Genomic DNA, 27,993 nt, shown 5'->3' with positions numbered 1-27,993 from the left:
AACAAATAATCAACATTTGTCAGCTACCCAGTGAATTACTGGCTTCAGGTAGTTCATAGTTTCAGGATTAGATCACTGCATTCCTTTCTAATGATGTCATATCTTTGCAAAGCTGGGCTTTGGGGGTTTACTATCCTTAAAAAGCCAGTACTGTATAAAAATTAAGTGGAGCAGGAAATGGGGTGGCCAAGTTCAAACAGATTCCAAAGTTTGAGAAGCTGCGTAGTGCCAGCAGCATACATATCCCAGGAACAGCTGTGGTTAGTTAAGAATGAAATAAAAACATTGCTTTTCTATCAATTTATGTCTGTTTTTTCCAATGGCTACTAAGTTGTTAGGACAAAAACTTAAGTTGTTCCAATCTACCTATTTCACAGACTGAAGTGTTGGGTATTTATTTCCCTTGACCCAGGGGTGAAAATATGAAAATAGTATTAAAACAACAAGGTGTCCCAAACTGAGAAAATGCCGAGAAGCCCTGGGTTAGGCTCTGGCACATCTGGCAGTGGGTGGGGGAGCTGTTCTTCCTTCTCCAGCTGGGCCTGCCTGCTGATCTGCCTGTCACCTCGCTGCACGCCCCTAGTGCTCTCTCAAGCCTTCCTGTGAGTGAGTGGTTGCATTTGTCAGAATAACAGGTATTGAAGAGCATTCTTTTTTTTTTTTTTTTTAAGATTTTATTTATTTATTCATGAGAGACACAGAGAGAGAGAGAGAGATGCATACAGCATTCTTATGTTGTACTGAGCTTTTGGCTCCTACTGAGGAAGGGCCCCTTTTACTTCCCACCCATGGGAGAGTGAAATCACCTCTGTTCCCTTTCCCTCTTTTCATCCTTGAACCTTGCCCCAGGGCTCCTAAAGCAGGACTACTCTGTCATGTAGTTCAGATTTAGCCTGGGTCTTTCTCTAGTCATTCGCTTCTGTTCTATTTTCCTTTCCAGGACATTGTGTTCTGAGCACTAGACAACTGGTGAACTTTTAGAATATTTATTTTGGTGGGGGGATTTAAGAGAAGAGGGTGAAAGAGATCCATCTTCTTGGGGTCATGAGTCAGTGCCATGTGCTTTAAGACTCTCTGAAAAGGGAATTATATTTAGCGAAGTTGCACATTTGTGACCATTGACAAAGATGAAAGGCTGGCTGTGAGTTACATGATGTGGCTTTGTCCGTTTTCGTTAGGGGTGTTCCAAGGCTTAGGTGCGTCCAGAGGTGTTTCCTTTATCTTTAGTTTTATGTCTTTCTTTGCTGAGTGGAGGGACCCTCTTGAGTTACTGCCCTGGGCATTGTCACTTCCTTCTTGATCCTGGCCTTCTAGTCTTAGCCTTCAGAGTTGCCCTGAGCAGTGGGAAGGGAGGTATTTTTTTTTTTTTTTTTCCACCACAGAGACATCTTTCCTCCTCTTTTCTCCATCTTCCCATCCCTACTTTCACTGACCCTTTGATTTCTATCCCAATCTGTCCTTTTGCCCTCTCTTCCTCCCCTCACTTCTTTCTTCCACTCTTTGATCCCTTTTCATTGATTTCATCACAGCAGACTCCTCAAGCCATATCTCACTCCAAGTGTCCCGAAGGGAAAGAGGTGCTCACGTTGGATTGTGAGTGTTAGCCTAGATCTAGATGGAGCACCAGAGCTTGTCATATTTTCTGTGTTGAACTTGTGGATCGGACACAGATGATCTCTATGAATGAGTGGTACCTTGGGGTGAGTTACTGAGGTTTCCTTTCCCTTACCAGTTTTCCAAAATTCCATAAAATTCAGGAAGCTTAGCCTGTGCTTGCTGCTTGGTGTACACATCTCTAGTTGTAGGACCACATTATCTCCAGAGTGGTGCAGTCCTATAGATATATTATGGTCACCACAAATATGAGCCATAGACTTCATTTAAGATATTTTTTTGTAGATGTATTTAAAAAATTAAAACATCAAATAGTTAAATTAATCTTAATAACATATTTAATTAAATATGTTAATTAAACCAAATATACTCAAACTATTATTCCAACATGTAATCATCATAAAAAGAGATTATTAATGAGATATTTTCCCTATTGAGTCTTTGAAATCCAGCATGTATTTTATACTTAAAGCACATCTTAATGTGGATAAGTCACATTTCCATTGCTCAAGAGCCACATCTGCTACTGGCTACTGTATTAGACAGTGAGGCTCCAGGTTGTAAGACATGGAGAGAAAGATTTTAGGCAATGAATGAACCAAAAGTGTTTCTTCAGCTGAATGCTGAGTGAATGCAACAAGTACTTGACTAATAAGATGGGCTTGGGAAGGGCCTACATGTTCAATGTTAGTCTTTTAATTACTTTAATCTACCTTGTCTGCTGGGGCCATAGGGGCTTGATCTGAAAGGATAGAAATCTAAGAGTCACCTGCAGTCTTTCTGTGCAACCATCCAGTTCCCCTTTTCCCTTTCTGCTTCCACCTACTGTTTAAATTTCCCTACTTCTTGGGAGTCTAGGACTTAAACAGAGAGAGAGTAGTCTTATTGGTGAAATTAGTTTAGTAGCTAAGAGGTTGGGTAGGTTTAGATTCCAAAATACATTCTCTTCCTTTTCATACCTTGGTTCACCTGGAGAAGGAGGAGATCTACTTTTGCCTTGAAATTACCAAGTGACGTTTTATTCTAGAAAAGCCCAAATCCCAGCACATGTAAGTGATGTATTTTCATGGTTTGCATGTCACAGTTGACAAGATGGTGCTGCCTATCCCCACCCCCCATCTGTGAGTAGAGACAAGTTTGAACAGGCCCTGCTTCTTTTTCCTTGGTTAAGCATTATCTTATGTTCTTTGGGTTGCTCTTGCATAACACCAATACAAGCATAAAGTGAAAGTACCCCCATTTAACTTTGATCTCAGTCTGCCCTGTGGAGGAAGGACTGGAGTGGTGGGGGTGTAGGGAGTGGCTAAGTTGTCAATAACCAGGAAATAAAATGGAAGTATGGCTTTAATGCCTCCCACGTAAATTTCCCCACCCCTAATTTCTATCTATTTTCTTTCCTATGAAGTGGGGAGTTTGGTTAGGTGAGGAATCTCGTGTTCTCCAAAAGAATGTATTCTCTGTTCTTCGTGTGCAGTGGAGAAGGTGGAGGGGGTGCTGATGGTGCTAGTGGTGAATTGAGGAATGTTGGTTCTGTAATTATCTGGCTTCTCTTAGAAATGTGCGGCCAGGGCATACATTAGCCACCCGGTGGCTCAGTGGTTTAGCGCTGCCTTCAGTCCAGGGTGTGATCCCGGAGACCCAGGATTGAGTCCCATGTCAAGCTCCCTTCATGGAGCCTGCTTCTCCCTCAGCCTGTGTCTCTGCCTCTCTCTCTCTCTTTATGAATAAATAAATAAAATCTTAAAAAAAAAAAAGTGCAGCCAGAGACCCTTGGGTCTTATGAAATCTATGGTCCTTCAGTAGTCCTTGTTTCTGGGTTTCTGTGTTTCAGACATTGTTTCAAGTGTTGCTCATCTGTGGTCTTCTAACAGAGAGATGGCAGGGTCTCTGCTGGTGAGAGGCAAAGAAGTACCTAGAATGTTTGGGGAGAGGTTATGTGGCAAAGCAGGGGATGGTTGGGAGATGGCAAACTCACAAGGGTCCATTGGTTTTTGCTGGAGTAAGTTTGTTTGCTGGATGACATCTGGGGCTTTGTGATGGTAAGCTGAAGAACTATGTTTAGTAATAGGATTGGGGAAGTACAGAGGTTGAATTATTACCGCATGTAAGGAATGTTGGAAGGTTGCTTGGATAAAAGAGAAAAGAAAGAAAAGAATCCAAGTAATGTTATACTAGGGTAGCCCAGTATTTTGTCTTCAAGTGGCTTCACATTTTTAGAATATATTTACCATTGTAGAGCGATTTTAAAAATGAACAAATAAAACCTAAAATCACCCCCAAATCCTGCCACTTAAAATCAACAGGCCTGTTTTTCTGTAGTTTCTGTGAGTTCCAAGAGGTGATTTATGAATGAACATGGTCCCCTTGGAAATGAGGTCCTTAGAAGCAAAAGGCCATCTTCTAAAGAAACAAATTCTTGAACCACCATGAATCTTCTTCTTCTTCTTCTTCTTCTTTTTTTTTTTTTTTAAAGTAAACTGTTTATTTTGGAATAATTTTAGATTTATGGAAAAGTTGCAAAGATAGAGATAAGCTCTGAAAATGGGCCTCCATCACCCACCAGCAGGCCAGGTCACTGACTAAGATTAATGGATTAATAATGAACTTTAGGGTATTTCCCAGTTGCTTCATACTGGCCAGTATTACCTAAATTACCTTATATTGCTTTTAACTAAACTCCAGACTTCATTCAGATTTCATGAGTTCATTGTGGATCATTTATTAGTTTATTGAAGTTATTTTTTAAAGTTTAATACTGTCTGTGATACTACTTTATTTATATAAGTAATGCTTATTTTTCTCTGAAAACAAAATAAATATTTTTTTCATTGTTAGAAATTAGGAAAATATTGAAACACATAAAAGATAAAATAAAATTAATTGTAGCCCCATCCCTGATCGAGTTTTGTGTTGTGTATTTATGTATGCATTAGCAAATGAGGTTTATTATGTCCAGAGTATAATTGTAAATTGTTTATTTTTCATATGATATTACCTTAGGAGAAATTTATTTAATTAAAAATTTTGACACCAAATGTGTAATTACTCTTTCTTCTATTGGTAAATAGCCCTTAGGCTCTTTCTAATTTTGCCTACTGTAAATTATATTTGATGTGAAATGTGTTATGTAGATCCTTTACTGCTTCTCTGATGATGTTCTCAGGATAATTTCTAGGATTGGAATTACTGGATCAGTAGGCCTCCCTTATGTATGCTAAGTTATCATCCAGAAACATGGTACCCATTTATATTCCCAAAGTATCCACTGAGATACTCACCTTACTTCATTTGTATTAGCATTGAACATCATAATTTTTAGTCTTTCACACTTTGATAGGTAAAAATTTGGATATCTTAAGTATTCTAATTTACATTTCTCTGTTACTCAAGTTTGGCAAGATAAATATTCACCCATATTTTCTTTGCTTATATAAATTAACATCTTTAATTAAAGTTTTGAATCATCATTAATTAAATTTACATTTACTGAACAGTAGGGTATAAAGATCTAAAAAGACTTTTTTACATAGGCCATGTTCCCCAAACCTGTAATTGAATACGGCCTATCTTGCTTTCACTGAACTGTGATGTTCTTTTTTATTTTTTATAATTTTTTTTTAAATTTATTTATGATAGGCACACAGTGAGAGAGAGAGAGGCAGAGACATAGGCAGAGGGAGAAGCAGGCTCCATGCACCGGGAGCCCGATGTGGGATTCGATCCCGAGTCTCCAGGATTGCGCCCTGGGCCAAAGGCAGGCGCCAAACTGCTGCGCCACCCAGGGATCCCTGATGTTCTTTTTTTAAAGGAGTGTCTCTATCTGGGGTCACTTATCTGTTCCAGTGACTTCTCTGTATCTTTGGCCAGTGCCATTATTATTTTACCTTTAGAATTCTTTTATTAAGAGCTTGGAAAAATTCCTTATCTTTTTATTCCAAAATGTTTTAGCTTTTCCGACCATTCCAGATGAACTTTGGAACTTTTTTTTATCAATTTCCAAAGAGGAATAAATACTGTCCAGTTTCACTGTAATTGCTTTATAATTGCTAGTCTTCTCAATCAGTAAAATGGCATGTTTCTATATTTAGTCTTGTAAAAAATTTTATATTTCTCAAGGTGATTTATAATTTTCTTTAGATAGATCCTACACATTTCTTACTAAAATTACTTTATACTTTGTTGTTGTTGATGTTGTTGCTACTGTGAATGGAATTTTCATTTCTGCATATTTTGTGATTGATTTTTATTGGTAGAGCTTTATTACATAGTGCTTGGACTTTATCTTTCTTTGTACCCTTTGTGTCTAGCACATTATGTGACATGCACTAAGTGTTAAATAAATGTTTGGTGAAATGAATAATTGATTTTTATAGATTTACTTTGTTATTCAGTCACTATTGAGTTCTTACTTAATTCAGTTAGCCTTTTAGTTTGTAATCTTGGACTTTCTCAGTATACTATCATGTTCTATAAGTAATGATTACTCTGCTACTTTTGATATTTATTTATTTATTTATTTATTTATTTATTTATAAATTTATTTATTTATGATAGACACACAGAAAGAGAGAGAGAGAGGCAGAGACACAGGCAGAGGGAGAAGCAGGCTCCATACCGGGAGCCTGATGTGGGACTCGATCCAGGGTCTCCCGGATCGAGCCCTGGGCCAAAGGCAGGCACCAAACCGCTGAGCCACCCAGGGATCCCCTACTTTTGATATTTAAATGTTTTGTTTCAGATCTTATTGAGATGTCTATATCCCCCCAGGTAATGCTGTTAGCTCTTAGAATATCCAGGCTGGAAAAAAAAAAAAAGAAAAGAATATCCATGCTGATTTGATGTGATGTGAGAGATTGTGTGTATGAAAGTATTTATATTTATATATTTATTCTTCTGTATTGTTGAATAACATTTTAATATCTTAGATTTATATTTTTAATCATGTAAATAATATATCCCTTTGTTCTTCTATTTTTTTATCATGAGGTTATTTATCCTTTTTTTGAGTTCATCTTTCCATATATTTGTCTTATTTATTTATTTTTATTTTTAATTTTTTCCTTATATTTGTTTTAAAACAGCTGCCTTTAAGTTTTAAAGATACGTCCCTTGAAATAGCTGGTTGAACTGATGATACTCTTATGGAGGGGAAAACAGCCATTGAAAGAATCCAGGCAGTCATGAGGTTTAAACTTTACAAAATGGCGGAAGGAAGCTATTTTCAGCATAGGTTGAAACACTGAATGGAGAATGTCGCCACTTCTCCCAAATGTATTGTTTTATGCTTAGGCCAAACTGTGAGCTGATTTGTTGAGGCTAAAGCTGCATTTACTTTTTTTTTTGGTGTCAGTATGTGAGTAAAGGATGTAAAAAAAACCCTGAGGGAAGGGACAGAGACTGTTTCATTGGACAGAATTCATGAAAACAAATGAAATGTAACTTATGGTTTGTGTCGGGAGCTAAATGGGATGGCACTTGACAGGGCTGCTTAATTAAGAACTCCACGTAGGTTCTACAATGGCTACATGCACTTCTCTTTTAGGAATGACAGGAGGAAAAGGGTGACACCAGGCCTTACCTTTAAGCTTAGCAAATTTAGTATCAGGTAGCTGCCTTTAGCCAGCAGCAGTTAGTGGGGATCCCTAAGTCCAGTCCAGGTTTGGAAAATACATCATTACTACAAGGGTGGCTGTGGTTTCCTCAGCAAGTATTCACAACTGAACTTGTAGCGAGAGCCATTAGAAAATCCCACAACAACCAAAAGTGGCACTTAGAGAAAAATGCATGTAAATTGTAGTCACACAGGATCCCCTGTGGAGTTGTGTGGAATTATTGTACCTTAATCAGGATCTTTTTAAAAAATATTTTTAAAAATTTATTTATTCATGAGAGACACAAAGAAAGAGGCAGAGACACAGGCAGAGGGAGAAGCAGGCTCCATTCAGGGAGCCCGACGTGGGTCCCGGATCTCCAGGATCACACCCTGGGCTGCAGGCGGCGCTAAACCGCTGCGCCACCGGGGCTGCCTAAACAGGATCTTAAGAGGCCCACTTCCTCTCTGCATTCGTGGGAACACAGTGTGGCCTGTTTCTTCCCACAGGCGGTGACTGACTTCGTGTATATTGGTTTATGTGTGCAAAAGCACTTCAAAGACTGATCAGCAAAAGCATTATTAACTATTAAAATGGAGGAAGTATTTGAAGAGAGGTTGTTACTTATTGGACTCCTATATTAAATGGGCCCCTACGTGCAGTGGGGTGTTTCCTTTTCCTATCAGATAGGGGAGGAAGAAACACAGCCAAGAATGACTTTTCCCTGATTATTCTTCATGTAGTTTGCTAATCAAACTGGAAAAAGGAAAAATAAATGCCAGAGTAAGGAATAGAAGATATGCAAATGAACAGAATGTGTGAGCCCTAACTACCTTGATAGTTGGAATTATGCATTCAGACCCACCCTACTTGGGAGTATTTTTCCAGTATTTTCTTGGACAGGTACTCTGAGGTGACTTAGAGATGAAAAGGGAGGTCTCTATCCCAGGGGCAGTCAACAAGCAGGGTACACTTAACTAACCTAAGGCAGAATTTGGTTTATGATAAAAATATCAAGTACTGTGGGAGTCCAGAGGAACTGGAGGAATGTAAGAGGTAGAGGGTTTTTGAGCTTTTCAGTCCAGAGATGTATTTGTGGAAGAAGGCCCTGCCAGGCCTGGACAACAGCAGGGGCACAACCTTGGGGGGGGGGGGGGGTTGTATATATGGAAATGTTCAGGCTGGGAGGCTAGACCAGGAAGGTCCTTCAGTGCAGTCTTAACTGTTGGCAGAGGTAAGTCATTGAAGGACGTCGAGGAAAGCAATACCACATTTCGAACGGTTTCTACACCACTTTGACAGCAAATGACCATGCATTTGGGGAAAGACTAACAAATGCATTTGGGTGGCATTTAGACATTACATCAATTTCCAAAACATCTCTTTCTCCGTGTCACTTAGAGTCTTACAGAGTTACTCTTTTATTTCCTCCCTTCTTCCCCTATGTATTCATCTGTTTATTCATTCACTTAGGGAAAAAATGCTCAGCATCCACTGTTATATCCTTGCATGTATGTAGCTCCGTGTACTTTTCAAGGTGCCTTTACAAAATTGTATTTACTTCCTGTAAATATACTATGAAGTTAGGGCTAATTTTATGGTTCTTCTTTTATAGATGGAAGAACCTGAAAATTGCTCCCAGTCAAAAGCTGGGAAGTGGTGAATTTAGACCAGAATTTTGGTCTTTTGATTTCTTAAACAAATGTGGCTTCCTGCTTTTGTACAACACTTAATACTGTGTGGAGTGCTAATGTTGTAGACCACATTTATTTGTACTTGAAGAGAGGTGAGGACAGTCTTTGTGGAGTCTGAGGTCACACACCTACCAAGCAGTAGAATTCCCCTCAACCAGTGTGATCTGGACTGGTAATTGTTCAGACAATTAAAAAAATTGGTTCAAGTGGGAAATCCTAAAGTTGCTATATATACCTGCCTTCCACAAATTATAGCAACTTAAAGGATTTAAATGCATATTTATTTGCCAGTCTTTTGATGTAGGACCAAGGTCTTTTTTGTGATTAAGGGTCTTCTTGGGAGTCCACTTCAATCATTTTTCTTGCATAACTCTTCTATAATTTAAAATTATTGATTTCTTTAATGTGTAGTGAGAACTTAAAAACATTTGTGAAGCGATCTTGAGTGTAGAACCATTTTAGAGTTTTCAAGCTCCCACCTAAACTCTTTTGCAGATACTTTTCCCCACACCTAATTCAGTTTTTAGAAAGCTGTCATTTTTTTTTGCTCTTTCCAATGTAGCCACATAGAATAACAACCTGCCTTCTTTTTCTACTCATTTTATGTAATCCTTAAGCAAATTATATAAATATAACAGCATACAAGTCATAAACACGTCTGTCATACATGGGTTTGAGAACAAACATAGTGACTCTAGGTAAATATCCAACTCATATTGGATGAGGTGGGGATGGAAGTAAAATGGCATATTAGAAAGTAGCCTCCTAGCCAGAGCACTTGCTGTCCCATGGGGGACAGTCTGTGTACCCCACAGAGGGAAGGGGGGACAGGAGTTGTGCCAATGAGTTGGTTAAGAGAGACTCAGGGGCAATGTAACCTATGGCAGTTTGTACCACTACAGTTCTGAGCCCAAGTGGGCTCAGGTGATCCAGACAGTCTGATGGATGGCTCAGGATGCTAGTCGGGGCTGGAAAGATGGATGACATTTAGGAAGAGGAGTTCGTGTGTGTGTGTGTGTGTGTGTGTGTGTGTGTGTGTGTGTGATAGAGACAAAGTAGGAAACAACCAGATGTTCTCAGCAAAGGAAAGAAGCCCACTTCCTTATAATATAAAAAAAGTGGATAATCAGACCAAATCCTCTTCTGAATTCTGCCTCATGTAGGAAATCTCAGATGGGTTTGGTGAGGATTTTGATTTGCTTCCTCATGCAGGTAAAATCGTTGTGGTAGTTAGAAACATAAACAGTTACTCAGTCTCCCACCTTCAGTGTGGACTACATTTAATGCATCCCAGGCAGATCCATCCCTATTTTAACAGAACTGCCAGGGAGGCATTTATGATTTCCCTTAGCGATCCACTCTGATGTTCTGGCCCTCTGTGATAGCCCTTCACACATTTAAAAATGATGACTAAATCTATCTTCCAGTGTCTAGGTTGGATTATCCCAAAGTGATAGAATCATCATGTCGTACATTCCATATTCTAAGTTTATGCAATAGAAAGAAACATTACAAAGCATACATTTCTCATCTATAATTTCAAATCATTCATGAAGGGTGTTGGTACTGTACGCATAGATGTATGTTAGTACTGTGTGTGTGTGTGAATGCGCACATGAACATAAATATGGGTCTAAAACACAGTGTGTAAATATAATATAAACACACAAATGCACTCATATACATCCACAGACAACACAGCTTTTGAGAGACATTTGATTGGATAAAGTGCCAAAGTCAGGCTCTCAGGTGTAGCCTGGAAGTCAGAAGGTCAAGGTTCTGTCTGCTGAGATCACCTGACAGAAGGGAAAATTGATTGTTTGATACTCTTTCACCTCAGTCACTTCTGACTGATCCTTTCTGGCCACTTCCTGCTCCTTCCTATGCTTTGTACTCTGTCTTTGTACTCTGTCTTGGTTGAACAAGATCTGACTCTCATATCAGTTTGCTAAACTCCTTCTGATTATTAAATGGGCTTGCTACTAAAAATGGATTCATGTGTTGGTCTCCTTTGGGTTATTTGTTTTTAAGAAAGGACTTGTAGAGTTGGAAGGCCTTGAAGACAGAAGGTCTTGACGACTGAAGGCTGGAGTCTCTAACATTGGGCCAAGTGGCTGCAGGGCCAGTCATGGTAGTTTGTCTGCAATACACTGAAATTTTATTGGTTACATGCAAAGCAGGCTTTTCAGTATGTGTGGCTTAATGAGAGCAGTGCCATCTAATAGAAATATAACATAAGCCACACATAAAAGCTACATATGTAATTAAAATGTTTTAATAGGCTCATTAAAAAAAGTAAAAAGAAACAAGTGAGACTAACTTTAATAATATATTTTATTTAACACATCATATCTAAAATGCTATTTTAAGGATTTATTTATTTATTTATTTATTTATTTATTTATGAGCGATACAGAGAGAGGCAGAGACATAGGTAGAGGGAGAAGCAGGCTCCCTGCAGGAAGCCCAATGCAGAACTCAATCCCAGGACCCCGGGATCACGACCTGAGCCGAAGGCAGATGCTCAACCACTAAGCCATCCAGGCATCCCTAAAAATGCTATTTTAACATATGATCAGTGTACAAAAATTACTGAGATATTTTACTTACTTTGTGTGTTTCATCTTCAGTATTGGTATGTATTTTGTACAGTGCATCTATGGCTGGTGGCTACCCTTTTGGGTGGTACAGGTCTAGAGAGTGCCCCATTGTGAGAACAGGGAGCATGTTATCTCAAAGTGTTGGATCCCACTGGATACAGGAAGCCATTTAGATGACTGCCATTAACTAGGCAGTTCTTTGGTATGTGTTGGTCATGCCTTGTAAGTAACCGGAATCAACATTCTGTCAAGCATGGGGCTTTGGAACTCCACTGTGTGTTTGATTTCACCTCAAGGGGAGCAGATTGATTCCTATAGAGCTCTAAATAAAAAGAATTGTTCTTTAGAAAGAGAGGTGTTGAGCAACAGGTATAGGATTTCCTGGATAATGGCCAAGCCTGAGCAGATTTTCTATAGATTGTCTAGCACACATTTTTTTTTTTTTTCTTCCTGGAGATGCCCTAGAATGAGATGGTAAAAAACAGCATGTGTTTCAGTGGAGGATTAGAAAAGACACCACGTTCCTGAAACTGACCAGGTTAGAAGTTGTTTCCAGGGGTCCAGGATGGATTGGGATGTGTCCAGAGCAGCAAACTGGTTTTCCCCTATTGCTTAGACCCCTAGGGGAGCCTTGTCAGTTCCTTTGCATTACTTAAGGACCCAAAGCTGCAAGATAAATATGGTGTACTTTTACTCTAAGGCTTAGGAAAAGAGCAGAAATATTATTTTTGTATTAAAACAACTGTGGCTGTATTATGAGTATAGTACAAAATTGCATCGCATTTTAAAACATAAAACATAAGTCTTGTAAAAAAAATGACAGCAAATTGCTTCAGGACACACCATCTTTTTCCTTGGGCCTTGGGCTTAGAGCTCATTTCCCTTTGTTTGTTGGGAATACCTGTTAGCAGCTCTGCCTTTCCTGCCTATCCCACCACATATCGTCCAGTCTTGAGTTTAATGCACCGTCAGGTTCTGGAGGATGCACAAAAGGCAAGGACACCCTGATGAGGCCATAGTTACAAAAGGGGATTTTTCCAGTGGTGGAGAAATTCTTTTGAAATCAGTATTTTGAACAAAAAGGATAACAAATGCCTGGGAAGATTAATTTCAGTCAAAATTTAGTTTAAGAAACACATGCACACACACACACATACATACATACACATTCTTCACTTGAGAATAGCCAAAGTTCACGTTCCCTCCATGTCATTTTTTTTATCTTAATATTTCTCGTAGTGAAATTTGATAAGCCAGGGCTATGTTATTTAGACAGTTGTTTTATTCCTTTTAGGATTCCAACTTGTGTTTTAAATCTTTTCAAACATTTTTGCTTTACTTTGATTATAAGACTAATGCATTCTGGTTGTATGAAGAAAAGATAGTTCCCTATTAGTGTTGTGATCTTATAATCTTGTTTATTATTATTGCTATTTTTTAAAAAATTTTATTTTTAAGTTATCTCTACAACCAACATGGGGCTCAAACTCAGAACCCCAAGATCAAGGGTTGCACATTCTACCAACTGAGCCAGCTGGGTGCCCTGATGATTCCTTTTTGAAATTTTTTTTTCTTTCTGGAGGGCAAACAGTAGGAACAGAGGATAAAAGTGATGCTTCAGATGATGAAATAATCCTAAAAAAGATATGTATGTCCACCACTTACATATTATAAGTCTATCAGTTGCAATTGAATGAGCAAAAAAGGTCAAATGATTTAGCATGAAAAAAGCTAAAGTTAAAAAGAGTAATCTAGAGAATATAATGTAGGTAGGTGAGACAGGGGCTATCAGCTATCAGACTTTACTCTGGTAAAGTTCTAACGATTCAGAGTTAGGAGATGCATGATACCCTTTGCTGACACTCACAAAATCTAGTGATCACAGTGGATAATGCTCACGCCATGGTCCTCTTTTTTACTGCACCTAGGCGTAGCCTCACCATACTTTTTATTCAGCTATTGGTATAGTCAAATGGAAACCTATTTAGTATCCTGGGTATAATGTAATAAGAGAGACTGGTAATAGAAAAACCATAAAAAAACCCTTGGATCATTTTTTTGGTAATGCTCTCTGAAAAGGAGAGGATGGAACCTAATGATTATCAGGTCTCCACAGCTCCCAAAGTCCAGACCTTCTGTTCTCCTGAATTTAAGGACAGATAGCACGAGTGTAATGCTTCTCAACTTGGATGCCAGGGTCTCCACGATTGTCATGTGTTGGGATGGTTGTCCCAGATATTTTCTCGTTAATGATGAAAGTACTAGAGCTGGCTCCCAGGTCTCTAGTAATGGCACGGAGCCCATACGTGAGGCCTGCTCATGGGAGTGCAGAAGTATGAGAACTTCATCTTCCCCAGCCATGGAGGAAAAGAAGCTGTGACTCTGTGGTCAGAGAAAGCAACGGTCTAATGATTTGTTTGGGACCAGCTTACTCGTGGCAGAGAATTCACAGCCACGGCAGCTGCGGTAGTTACAGTACTTACCATGTGTCTCTCTGCTGGGCATTTCAAGACTCTGAACCCCAAGGCAAGCCTGACTCATGGAATGCTCTGGGGCACGAGTGCTGAGGGTGGAATTAAAGAAAGCCACCTCTGGAAGAAGGACGTCAAGTGGGCACACAACACGGTGGACAGGAGATGCTGACTCACAAGGAATGGCACGGGGTTAGAGCCCTCATTGAGAAAACTGTTCGTTTTCCTGTTGTCAGGAACTGAGAACACTGGTGGCACTTTTAACTTGCTGTCCATAAATGAATGGTTAAGGTTTCTTTGGTTGCTTCACAGAGGCCTTGTGAGTTTAGGTAGCCACCGTGGTTTTTTAGCACTGCAGGCTGGGGGAAGATTTGGCACTTTTCAACTTTTTTTTTTTAATTGTAAACTGGTAGATGGAGGTGTTTTTCATTTTTTTAAAAAGATATGTATGTATGTATGTATGTATGTATGTATGTATGTATGTATGAGAGACACAGCAAGAAGGCAGAGACATAGGCAGAGGGAGAAGCAGGAAGCCTGATGTGGGACTCAATCCCAGAACTCTGGGATCATGCCCTAAGCCAAAGGCAGAGGCTCAACCACTAAGCCACCCAGGCGTCCCTGGAGGTGTGTTTCAGAAAGGAAGTTCCAGTTCCAGTGTTGGGGGATGATTAACACCTTCTCTCATGTGAGCAGGCTCTCTCATTCTCAAAGCAAAAGGAGGATATTCCCACGCATACTCTTATTCCCAGCAAAGTAACAGCTCTGTAGCCTTCTGCTCCAGCTCTGCTCTGGGCAGAGGCTGGGAATGGGGGAGAGATGAACACCAATTGCCTGTGAAGAGATCACTCCTGTCCTGCGGTTTTCTCAGGTTCACATTTTTTCACGTGGCCTCTTACAAAGCTCTGTGTGGACCAGCTTTGCACCAAACAGGCTGAGAAGTCCCAGTTCCTTTCACAGAAAGCGTGGCCCTGAAGGCCTGGCCCTGACATTGTGCTTGCTGCCCCGGAAGCAGGACAGGATAGCAACAGGACATGTCTGGGGAAAATTTTTCTAGAGCATTCTAAGGTACAAATTCTGAGAAAGGAGATCTGGGCAGTCACTGGTCAAAGGTAGAATAAAGAGAGTGCGTGGGAGACTTGGCCTGCCAGTGTGAAATCTGTGGGGCTGGTCCATTAACTAAAGAAGGCAGAGTTACTCAAAACCACACCATGCTATGTGAAGTGCTGGAGTAGCAGAGGACTAGAAAAGAGGAAATATGCATCCAGTGTTTCCAAAAACAAGAAGAGAGAAATGAACCTGTCACTTATTATTATCTTAATTTAATCTCAAGGGAAGCAGTGGAAAAAAAATGAAAACCAAAAGACATGTCTTCCAAGAGTATTAATCAAGTTGTGAAAATCAAGAGCTTGATAAACCATGTTTAAAAACTTACCTTTATGAAATTGAGGGTAAAAAAAGTAATAGAATTTGATAATGAAAGTACTATATTAAAATAACTGTACTTGTGGTCTAAATAATTAATCCAGGCCAATAAAGAGCCCACTTACAGGTTTTCAGCCCTACTTCAGGGCTCATTAATAGTCTGACATAGAGCTATCTTCTGGCTTTAACTTGAAACTATTTTTGTTTCGTTTTATTTTGCATACTTACTTTTAAAAATATCTGTAGTCATGGTATAGACTTAATGCTATGTTCTGATTTTTTGTCAGTTAATTTAAAGTTGCCATGAGTGGTTAGTCATGCTTCCTGTTGTCATAATTTTTATGGCTGTGTGATATTCCACCTGGAGACTATACTTCACTATGCCTGGTGTTAGATGCTTAGGTTATTACAAAAGGGCATCCTCACTAGTGCAAATAACCTGCTGCAAACCTCTTTGCATTGCACACCTTTTCCCCTTAGTTTGGACTACTTCCTTAAAATTGTTTTTAAGTAGGCTGTGTGAAGGTAATGAATGTCTTGTTGACTCTATCCTTATTGTCAAATTGCTTTCTAAAACATTTCCGCGATTTTCACATGGTGCATTAAGCATGGATGTGGCCACTTGTGCCTAATGGGGTTATACTGCGTGAGAGATTCCCTAGATTTAATGCAACTGGAAATAATTCTCACCAGAGGTGATGGTGAGTCACCTCCCAAGGGAATCCTGGTCCGAAAAAATATCTTTAATGAATTGCTATGAACAAAAGGAAGACAATCAACTGCCAGTCAGAACTTTAGATAGCCTCCAATGGAAGGATTTAATCCTTTAGTTGGCACTGTCTTATGTAAGACCTTAAACTGGGGCCCCAAAACTGAGGAGTAAATAAAATTTTAATAAATTGAATTTTTGCACCTAAAAATGCCTCACACCTCAATAATATTTGTGAGTAAATGAAATGCATGGGAAACTTGTCGTTGAAAGTAAGCCTGAAGTGATTTTTTTTTTTTTTTTTGATCATGTGGTGGAAATGAGACTGTTCTGCTTGAAATTTTAGATGTTTTTCCACCCAGGTTTTCTTAAAATGAGGTATGCTTCTACAGTTCACTGCTACAGCCAATATTTGCAAATACTGTAACAAAAAACTGTTTAAACACAAAAACAAATATTCAGTCTGTCACATCCCAACCCATGTGGAAAGGGAAACACTTTGTAAAAGTGGGAAATCTTAATATTATAAATTGTTCGGTTGGAGCAGGAACTGTTTAAAAACTCACAACTTTAATAAGTGAAGGAGACATGCTGATGTAAACCACAAACATGTTTAGCACATGAGATCATTCAGCCTCCTTCTCACCTTCAAAACAAAAGGTTTTCCTTTTTCTCTAGTTTTTGCTTGTCCCCCCCCCCTTTCTTTTTTTTTTCTCTCTCTCTTTCTTTTATTTTTTTTGACAACCACGTCAAGTTTTCCTGGCTGCGGCCAGGGAGCAGCGCTCCAACTATTAAGCTGTGTGAGAGCGGTGAACTTGCTCAGCAAGGATCATTTGTCTCCAGTTGTCAACAAAGGTTTGTTTTACTAGGAACAATGACGGCGCAGGTTTGTGCAGAGTGTTGTGTGCAAAAGCGTTAATCAGTAAGCAGCTTGAGCCATACTCAAAATCTCTTTTACACAGTTATTTTGCTCTTTAGGGGTGATTGTTGTCTCTGTCAATTGGCACCATCTGAAAAAGAAGTTCATCAGTATGCCGGGATGCTCTCTGCAGAGAAGGCTTGACTCAGTCCTCTGTTCCTTTCTTTGGTTCTCTTTAATCAGTGTTCGCCAGCGCACAGCCCTGCCACTATTGATGTTTAAGTATAGCGAAGTGATTAAGCGATAATGATCTTGGTTTGCATCTTAGATGACAGATCGTGCCAGCTTTGGGGATACCTCAGTGCCCCGGGATGGAGTGCATTTTTCATATACTCACACACGCATTCACACACCCCTCACACTCACAGTGGACCTTGATTCCAAGGAGTACAGAAAGGACGACTGTTGGCCATTAGAAAGGGTGCTAGCCTTGAGCCAGTAGGAGTGACTGGGGGTGAATGAATTCTTCTGCTCTGTTTGGCACTTACCAAAAGGACCGAATCACTACAAGAAACATTCTGAGCTTACTCCCAGCATGGCTAAGCTGAGATCAAGTTGTTAGATACAGAGCTTGATAAAAATTTCGATTTGAGTCCTAAGCAGTGGCACATATGTGAGGCTTCTCCCTGAATGCACATTTTAGGAGACCTTCCCCAGCCCTGCTCACTCAGTGACCCCCCTCATCACATCTTTATTAAGTTCAGTGGGGTGCTACTTTCCACACCTCACTGAGGCAGACCAGGCTGACACCAGGGAGGATCTGGAGTGGCATGGTTTCCAGTCCTTCCAACTCTAGACAGTGTTGTGAGAGGCAGAGTGTAATGCCTAAAAGCTTAGACCAGAAGGTCTAAAGTCAGAGATACCAGTATTCTAATTTTGACACTGTCTCTTTATAGCCATATGACCTTGAGTAAGCCAGTTAACCTCTTAGTATTAAGAATGAGTATATAAGTAATGGGCTAATGTAATAATAACACTCACTGTATCCTGGGTACTATGCTTAAGCATGTTACATATGCTCTTTCATGTACTTGACAACAATGCGTTGGGATACATCTTCTTATATCTTGAATTTACAAATGAAGAAACGGAGACCCGAGAGGTTAAAAATCTTACTATGGGTGACATAGTTGGTATGCAGCAATCAAACAACTATATCTCTTGAGCCATATTTATTCCACTATACCATCCTGCCTCTCCTGAAACTGCATGGTATGATGTCTTGTGTACCAGAATTTCTGCTTTTGAGAGGTTGAATAAGTGAGGTTGAAAAGGTTGACCAAGGAGCTCCCTGGGTTTTAAACTTGTGTTTGCTTTTACCTCTAGTGGTTAGGGAGTGGGGGGAGGATAGAGCTATCAGAAATGGCAGTCTAACTCGTCACTGGTCAAAGTGGTCTCCAGCAGCAAGTGCTTTAGAGGTGTGAGAAATTGAAAGGATTACCAAAGGCTCAGGCATTCCATAGACAGACTTCTCTCCAGGGGGTCTGTGAAGTAATAATAGCAATGATAATGCAGGAAAACCCATGTGAAGGTCTAGGGAGTCACTTTAGTTAAAGGTCTTTGAACTTGGAGGCTGAGGGCATCACAGGATTTGTACACCTGGACTGTAACAGTCACACCAAGTCTTGGGGTGTGAGTGTTTGGAAATGCCCCTTGAAGCATACCATAAGCCCTGTGGGCTTCATTGCCCTTGAGCAGAGCTTCCCTTAGTCAAAGTTGGAGGGAGTTGGAGGTTCTGGTCGCCTCAAGATTGGCAAACCTAGGATAGCACCTGAACAGGAAGGGTCAGTCCCACTACAAAGACAAACCTTTTTGGAAGAGACCTGGCAAGTGCCTAGATCGGAGTTTTCTGTAATAATGGTGGCTAGCTGTGACTTCTGGGAGTTTGGCTGGAGATTGTCACAAAAGAAGCAGTAGTTAACCAAGAGGATCAAGGAATCCATCTCGTCTGCCAGTCTTAAAGATTGAAGGTAATTTGAGAACGCTCTCTTTGAAAAAGGGTGTCACCAATGTATTCATATCATTGGTGTCAAAATGATGTAACTGGTCATCAGAGCTCATCCTTTTCATTAATATAGGCATTACAGTCATGTGGTGGTCTTGGGAGCAGAGTTTTGATTATTAGAGTAGAAAAGAAATTGTCCCAAACACAGAAACATTTTGCCTGCATACTGATTTCCACTAAGGTATATTAGGATTAACAGTCTTCTCTCTATGGTCACGGTGTCCGGGGTAAAAAAAAAAAATTTATTTATTTATTTATTTATTTATTTATTTATTTATTTATTTATATTTTTAAAAAAGATTTATTTATTTATTCATGAGAGAGAGAGAGAGAGGCAAAGACACAGGCAGAGGGAGAAGCAGGCTCCATGCTGGGAGCCCGACGTGGGACTTGATCCCAGGACTCCAGGACCGCACCCTGAGCCAAAGGCAGACGCCAAACCGGTGAGCCACCCAGGGATCCCCTCCTGGGTAATTTTAAACTGTCATTTACTAACATCTCAGTGCCAGATGTTTAAACATGACTTAGTATTTGGAAATTGTAGAAGGAAAAAAAAGAATAGAAATATAGCATAGATGGATGGTCTTCTAATTTTACATGACCTATCTCTTCCAACTTTTTCAACTTTATTGTGGTTATTTCCAGAATTAATGATGACAATGATGAATAGTAGCTGTCGTTTTATATTTTTTAGTATTTTACCTGTTGTTAGTCCTTAGGTAATGTTTACAAATTTTCTTATATTTTAACTCTTCAACAAACTAAGTTAGAGATTATTATCACTATTTTAGTTAACACATTGAGATCCAGAGAAGTTATCTAATTGTTTACAGTCACACAGCTCATGGCAGAGTGAGGACAGGAACCGTAGAAAATGTAGTGCTTAAAGTTAGACTCCTTTGTTTCATTTTTAAACAATTTTTTTTTGAAATACAAAATAGTGAATTAAAAAACAAATTTATATAAATCTTTTAAAAAAGCTAAAAAATTTAAAGAAATGTTTCTCTTGATTTCTGGTAACTAAAGAAAAAAGTATTGCTTGGGAAAATTAACTTTTGTAGACTGGAGTGAAGGGCTTTCATAGAAACAACTATAAGGCCTTCATCAGCTTTGTCGATGTCAGTGTTTTAAGCCCCATGCCTTCCATTATGTTCATTTGCAGTATATACTTTAATAGTATTTCCCATGATGGTCTGTGAGTTAGAAACACTATTTAATAGTACTTCCTGTGAGTGTCTATGAGTGATAAAATCTTGATCTTTGAATGTCTGAAAATGTCTTATTTTGCGTGATTGAATGATAGTTTAGTTGGGCATAAAATTCTAGGTTGTCAGCAATTTTACTCAATATTTTGAAGATTTTAGCATAGTTGGTCTCAGTTTTGCTTTTCAAGCTTGCTAACTATCTATCTAATTCCCTGAAGAGTTTTGCTTTATTCTGAGATTTTCTGTTTTATAACAGGGTACACAGATGTGGATTTATCTTTTTGTCCTGCTCATGTGTTCACTCTAAGAATTTTTCTCAAATTGTGGGAAATCTCTCCAAATATTCCATCTTTATGATCCTCTCCTTTTTTTTTCTGGTGTTGTTATTAGACATATAGCAGAGCCTCTTAATCTATCTAATGAATCTCCTAATTGAATCTCAATATTTTATTTTATTTTATTTTATTTTATTTTAGTTTAGTTTAGTTTAGTTTAGTTTAGTTTAGTTTTTTTTGGGGAGAACACATGCCTTTTATTGGTCTAAGGAGCATAACTAGTTAATAGGCTTGGGCAGAGCTCCCCTATTTGTCCTGGCTCCCATCTTCCCTCTCCTGGGAGTTTGTGATTCACCCCCAGGGAAGAAGAATATTCTGGACAGGGGTGGCAGACAGAGCCAGGATAAAAAATACAGAACTGGGGCCTGAAAGGGTATCATGGTGAAGTAGAAAACAGGGCTTTCTGGGTTATGGATAAAAAATCCATCAGGGCAGAAGAGAAGTTTCTCCACATTGGCCCCCCACCTGCCCTTGCCAGGAATGGGAAAGGGCAGGAAGCTTCAGCTGGATATTTCCTACTGTGCCCTTCATGCCATAAGCATCTCCCGGATGTTGTCCTCAGCTTCCTTCACACTCTGCTCCAGGTAGGATTTTTTCTGTTCTAGTTCTTTAATTTTTTCTTCTGCTATTTTCTGTTTTTCTAACAGTTGACTGTGAATTACCTCCTTGGACTGAAGAATAAACATTCTTCCTATACCTTCATACATGTTAGTCTCATCTACCAAAGTCATAATCTCTGTATCTGTAAGATGTGCATGCTTTTTCGTTCTGTTTAGCTGTTAAATATGTATATCTGCAAACTTCACCTTCTGTTGAGTATCAATAACTCTGGCTTGAAGTTCTGTGAAGGCCTTCTTCAACTCCAGATCCACAGGAGTCACCATCTTGATTCACCGGATCTCAATATTTTAAAGAAAAATATATTTTCTCCTTGTTCTTCCTTCTAGGTAAAGTAAAATTATACCTCCTAGTATTATCTTCTGATTCACTGTTCTTTTGGGGTATGTCAAGATACAGATTTTATCTTAACTTATTGAATTTTTCTAGATCAGTGAGGATGCTTTTACTATCCAGGACTTTTGTTTTTTAAAATATCTATCTGTTCTGCATTGCCTGGGTGGCTCAGTTGGTTAAATGTCCAACTCTTGGTTTTGGCTCAGGTCATGATCTCACAGGTCATGGAATCAAGCCCTGTGTCAGGCTCCAGGCTCAGTGTGGAGTCTGCTTCAGGTTCTTTCTCCCTCTTCTTCAGCTCCTCCCTGCTTGTGCTCTCTCTCAAATAAATAAATAAATAAATAAATAAATAAATAAATAAATAAACACATTTATCTGTTCTTACTCTTTTTCCCCCATAAATTTTTGAGTGTTTTTCATGGTTATTGCTTCTTTATTCATCTTAATCATCCCAAGCCTATTTGTTTTAAACTTTATCTAGCTGTTCTATGAAATTAACTTTCATTTGGGTTGAATTAATAACTGGATGGTTGATTAGACTTTCTCAGAATTAGATCTTTTTGTATATTTGTAATTCTAGTTTGTGGATTCCTTTCAAATGTGAGGGATTTTTTGCTTTCTTTTGTATTGTTTCTGCCTCTCATTCTCCTTCCTTGACTAATGCTCTTGTGGTTTTGCAGTTGCCTTCACTTGGTGCTTCAGGCCCTGTCCAAAACTGAGTATTATATGGTGTTTATGCTTGCTCTGTGATGGTTTGGGAAATATCACAGATTCATACAGCAAGCAGACAGTATGACTCAATTTCTCTCCTAAGACTTCTCTCCATGAATACTTGGCTGAGGAGGGCTTCAGACAGTGAGCTGGGCCCCATCTCCCTCTAGCATGTGGTGGCTGGATCTCCCTACTTCTCAGAAGTCTAGTTCTCTCTGCCCTGTCTGCTTCTGTTTTGGGAGTCCTACATTTCTTTGATCCCAGTCTGCCTTCCATTCTTCCTTTCTTTTCTTTCTTTTTTCTCTTCTCTTCTCTTCTCTTCTCTTCTCTTCTCTTCTCTTCTCTTCTCTTCTCTTCTCTTCTTTCTCTTCTCTTCTCTTCTCTTCTCTCTTTCTTTCTCTCCTACTCTCTTACCTGCACCCCCCCCCCCGTCCTCTTTCTTTTTGTTTCTTTTCCAGTCAGTGGAGATTTATCTGATAATATCTTACTGATCTTCTTGTTTAAAAATTCAATTTCAGAATGTAAACTATGTATTTTGATCAGAGACAATGTTTCATAGCTCGGACCTGCAGGGCTGAGCTGACCTGACCTGTATCATGTTCACTTTGCCAGTCTGCCGATTTTAAAGTAGTTTTCCCAGGAATGCCCAGGTACTATTGTATTGTGATTTGCCTGTCCCTTCTAACCTTTTCTGGCAGAACTGCTTCAGAAATTAAGGGCTTTACTTTCTTCCTGGTATGACTTTGATTGGGCAATATTCAGAATAAATTTCAAGACTCCACCTTCAGTGTAAATGTCAGTATTATCTCGAGTTAAGGAGAGTAGTATTAAGAAATAAGTAAGTTTATAGAAATTATTCTCCAGAACCAATTTTCAGGAGATGCGACATTTGATATGATGTGTACCCAAGTATAAACTTCCACTTAGCTCTCATGTGTTGAAATAGCTGACAAAGCTTCATGAGTTGTTAGGGTTTCCCTTATCTTTGAAATCAGAACTAGTATTGTAGTATAGACTTTATTTATATCAAAGCTTCGACAAAAGCAAATGTTAATAAAACTGCAAAATAATTTATTATTTTCACATCTTAATAAATTCAAAGAACCAGAAACTATCCCTGCTTCAGGGTACTTTTTCAGGGTGCGAAGGTGCTGCTGTACTGTCGACAGCTCCAGCTCCTCTTCCAGAAAGTCTTTTAAAGCTCATAGTAACTTAGCTGTCATGAGAGCAGTTCATGCTCTTCCACTCAGATCCTCAAGTCTGAGGACTGGTCACGGTAATCTCCCTGGGTTAGATCTCTTGAAATGCCCTCTTTACATAAAGTAACTTAATATCAACTGTTGTTTTCAGAATGATCATTTACTTATTTTCAGTTCTTTTAAAAATCTCTTGAAAAGGTAGTTTGTAGATAAAGTAAAATTTCCACATGAAGCATGTTCAGTAAAAGCACGTCTTTATCCCCACCTCTGCCTCACTCGCTCCGGCCTGTCTTAGAGACTGCTGTTCTCCTGTGCACCTGTGCTGGGGTGACCCAGGCACACACATTATGTTCCCTTTCTGTAAAACTAAATGGTCACATGTCACATGCACAGCGTTCTGAGCCTTGTCTTTACACACAACAGCCTGCTTTGGAGCTCATCCTCTATCAGTATATATAAAGCCATCTGATGATTTTTTTTTTTTACATCAAGACTGTTAACTATTACTAAAATCTTCTTGTCTGAACAAAGCATTATGTGGGAGTTGTTAATGTCCACCATGGGTTTGTTTTATTTTTGAGTAGTGTGGACTTTCTTTATTAGTGGCTCTCCCGGCAGGTGGATTTTGAACTTCACACTCGAGTCGATAACAGAGTAGAGCTTCTGTCTCTTGTCATCAGTGTTCAAGGAGCCCTTCAGTTCTGTGTTTTCAACAATAGGTGGCACCAGCAATTTCTGTATTGGGGCTGTATGTAGATGTGAAGCATCATTATTTTGACCATTTTTTATTTCATATCATTGTGTTCACAGATTATTAAGAACAAAGATTGTTTACCTGGAGGCCGAGAGGCATAGGCACATGGGGGGATTAAGAAGCACTTTGCAGAAAGGTACCTAGGGTACTGTGCTGCACTCTGCTCCTTGCCCCTGTTTGTGGCAGGCATCTGCTGAGAGCAGACATTCTGTTAACACATTTGGTCTCACTAATTATGAATGTGAGTTTGTATATGCAAAATACATCTTCATAGGTGAATTTTTTTTTCAGTTTGTTTTGATGGAAATTTGGCCCTACACACGAGAGTTCATCATGACGCTGAGGGAGTCGTGTATGCTCACCATTTCCCCTGTCCCCGTCCGAGTTTTCCTGTCTGTCTCAGGTCCTCCTGTCACTCTGTGTGCCCTGTCAGCCATGCCCAGAATGTCCCATCAGCATTTAAAACACAGCACTTAAAAATTAAATTTCTATCTTAATTCCTCAGGGAGCAGTTCCCTCTTTTTTTTTTTCTTTTCATTGCTCTCTTAGTCTTCTCTCTACCAATTTTTCATTCAGCCTTTTGTCTTTCTGAAAATGTTCTATATTTTTGTTCCCTGGCAATATAAGGCTTTGGCCACTTAGTGACTGTGTAATCCTCCTGCCCACTCCCCTTCTGTTCTTGTTGAGAATAGGAGGAATAATCCTCCTGGTTTGAGGGTGGAGAATTGTTAGAAGGGTCCTCGATAAGGTTTTTCTAAGTTAAACATGTACTGATCACAACAAGCTCTGTGATCCAGGATGGCTGTGCCATACCTGTTGTGACATCACTGTCCCTTTGCCCATATCCCTGAGGTCCATGGGCAGCCCTGGAGGAAATGAAGGGAGGCTCCAGGATCCCAAACAGCGTGGCTTTCGGTGGGATCCGCATGGACTCTCTGTTTGTTTATTTGTTTTTTTTTTTTTTTCTTTTTCTTTCTGAAGGGAATTCAGAACTGCTTAGCCTTCACCTGGATCAGGCTTCAGTTTCATTCCATAGTGACACCTATAGTGTTCTGTCTTCCTAGAAACTTTTGATCTCGAAGAAGTCCCAGATAGGCTTGCTGTGTGACATTAGGTTAAGACTTTATAAATTCCAGAGTTCCTGAATCTTCCTTTGTCTTCTGCAATTCTTAGAGATGCTGGCTTTTTCAGATATTATTCAGGTTTTTCAGTGGCTTGTTAAAGTTCTTTTTCAGTCCATAGTGTGATATTCACATGGAAATACCAGAGCACACATTAGAATCACAAATGTTTCTGTGCCCAGAGCTTTGGGCTGATCTGCCCCATGTTTTGCCATTGCGTTAGGACAGGGATCATACCAAAGAGGCCGGTACAATCCTCAAGTCGCTGCCTCCTCCACAAATCCTGTTTTAAAATCTTCAGTAGCTCTTCCCGTCTTTCCATTTAAGACTATCATTATGTGGGTCTAACTTACTGCTTTTTTTTCTTTGTAACATAATATGACCCAGAACCATCTTTGGGAGTCCAGCAAACTCAGCCCTGTCTTTTGGGGAGCAGGAAAGATCACCTGCCTCAGAGAGAAATGCCCAAGACAGGGAGGAAGAGAAAAACAGAAGTACTTGGTGAGGTTGCCAGCTGTTGCAGAGCTCACTGCTTCCTTCTCCATCTCTCCCCATCAGCAAAGCAAAGGGACAGACTGCTGGGTTGTCCTTCTGCAGACTGCTTCCCGCACCAGGCTTCCTACTTGTGTGGTAGGACTTTTGTTTTTCTTCCAAGAATGCTCTTATTGCTTATTCTCACCAGATTTGTGTGTGTGTGTGTGTGTGTGTGTGTGTGTGTGTGTATCTAATATTGGCTATGCTCCTCTTAGGGATGAATAATTCTGATTCCCTTTAATATTGGGTGGGTTAATACTCTAGAAATTTACTTTGAACTAATAATAATAGCCACCATGTATTGAGGTCTTGCAATAAGCTGGACACTTTGCACTCATTGTCTTTTTAGTCCTTATCAACAACTCTATGAGATCCATACTGTTACTCCTGCCCCATTTTGTTTTAGAGGAAATCAAGGTTTAGGAAAGCTAAGTAACTTCCCTAAGGTTACACAGATAAGGAGAGGCCAGAAGTTGACTTGGCTCTCTCCTTCACACCTTGCTAACTCCACACTTTGAAGTAATGCTATAAAGTTCTGTTTAAGAAAGAAGCAGGAAGCCATAGAGTTCTCTCTTTGCCTAGCTCTGTCTTACTGTTCACTTGTCCTGAGCCACAGGCTGGTTGTGCTACAGAGTTTGAGCCTTGGCACAATACCCTTTAACCTTCTCTAGAGAAGAGGTATTATTTCTGTTTGAATTTTGTAATTTGTCTCTGTTAGTAATTTTTAAATGTATTCAACAAATATTTAGTCTGTGACTCCATGCAAAGCACTGAGCATGCATTGTTAAAAGCATATACAGGGTCTTATCTCCATAGAACTCTATAAATTAGTTGGGGACAATTCATGCTCTCTGTAAATGAAAAGCAAACAAGTAAGAGACCATCTTACTTTTGCTCCTTCTTACTGTCAAGATGTTGGAAAGCAGAATTAACTTGAGCATCTAATGCATGACCTGTTGAGAAAAGACACATATATGGATATGTTGTCTCAGAGGCAGGAATTAGTAATTTAAACCAGTATATGTTTGAAGTTGATTAAAGGAAAATAGTCAGATTCCTGAATAATGATTTAAATGTGCTGGAACATTACCCATTACCCACACATTATATAAATATATTTTAAGATCCCGGCCAATTGTTAAAACGATAGTATTTCAGGTAGGTGGCGCTAAGAGGTATTCATGCAGTCATAGAATGTTGAGTTAAAAAATATGTGACCTTCCTCATTTCCCCCAAAGAAATTAAAACTCAGAGAAATTGCATATGCAGTGTTCCCTTACTTCCCAAATTGATGACTTGTAGGATGAATAGACTCTGGTTTATTCAAGGTCCCAGGAGTTCAAGCTGTCAACATTTCACCCTCTCATACATTAGCAATGTCAATGACTTGGAAATTAATATGATTTGAACTTCATGATTCTTTCCCTTAGATGTGGTTGAAGTAGTGTGAGCTCATCATCAAGAAGCAGTTAGTTAGCTCTTCTCTCCAGCCTGCCTTGTCTAAATCTCATCTACTACTAAACGGCTCCACTAGTTCTAGTGACTCAAGAGGCAGTTTTACTCGGTGTGACTGCTTTAGCAGACCACATTAAAGCATTCGTGTTCCCTGCTAGGTTGCAGGAATGAGTTTTCTTAATGCCATCACTGAATTCCAATGGAGGAAATAAATGACTCATGCATTTTCTAATGGTTAGGAAATTTTCCAGAGTCTCGGCTGCCTCGTTTTCATCATGCCCAGGTTCCATTACTGAAGGGTAATTGATGTGATTTTGACTAGCAGGCTGATACTGCTTGGAAAACCAACTAAGTAAAATGTCTGAGTCATATATCCCAGGACAAAATTTCACAGTCAACTATGTAAGAGAGAGAATTTTGTAGTTACAGGGAAAAATGCTAGACTTGGAAGAAAAAACCCCTGTGGTCTTCATTACTCGATTAACTTTGTCCAAGTGGGCATGCTGCTTTAAACTCTCTGAGTGTGTCTTCTTTATCTGTAAACATGAAGATTGTCCTAATGGCATCCCCTGTATCCACCTCGTGTGGTTGTTTAGAAAATCACATGAGCTGAATGTGAAGGCTCACTTGAAAATTGCTGTGAAGATTTATGTAAATGTAAGGATTTAAAAATGTTGTAGTAATGATAATGAAACTC

General features: G+C 39.4%; 1 protein-coding gene and 1 pseudogene across 22 annotated transcripts in view; one reads left to right on the top strand and one right to left on the bottom strand.

Annotated features, from left to right (window-relative positions):
• Positions 1 to 27,993, top strand: part of GLIS3 (GLIS family zinc finger 3) — a 546,483-nt gene that overhangs the window by 138,024 nt on the left and 380,466 nt on the right. For 2 of the 22 annotated variants that reach the window (XM_038527235.1, XM_038527234.1), the window contains exon 1: positions 18,307 to 18,993. The exons of 19 other annotated variants lie outside the window; for them this stretch is intronic. Coding sequence is in view for 1 of the 3 variants with exons in the window: in XM_038527228.1 (XP_038383156.1) it covers positions 25,769 to 25,937 (169 nt within the window). In the remaining 2 variants the exon portion in view is untranslated. Of the gene's footprint in view, positions 1 to 18,306; positions 18,994 to 25,696; positions 25,938 to 27,993 lie in introns of those variants that run through there. One more of the 22 variants, XM_038527228.1, reaches the window with a different exon arrangement.
• Positions 21,084 to 21,452, bottom strand: LOC100683013 (annotated as a pseudogene).

Source organism: Canis lupus, chromosome 1, assembly GCF_011100685.1.
Source record: "Canis lupus familiaris isolate Mischka breed German Shepherd chromosome 1, alternate assembly UU_Cfam_GSD_1.0, whole genome shotgun sequence".
Classification (NCBI taxonomy): domain Eukaryota; kingdom Metazoa; phylum Chordata; class Mammalia; order Carnivora; family Canidae; genus Canis; species Canis lupus.
This window is presented reverse-complemented; position numbering and strand designations above follow the sequence as displayed.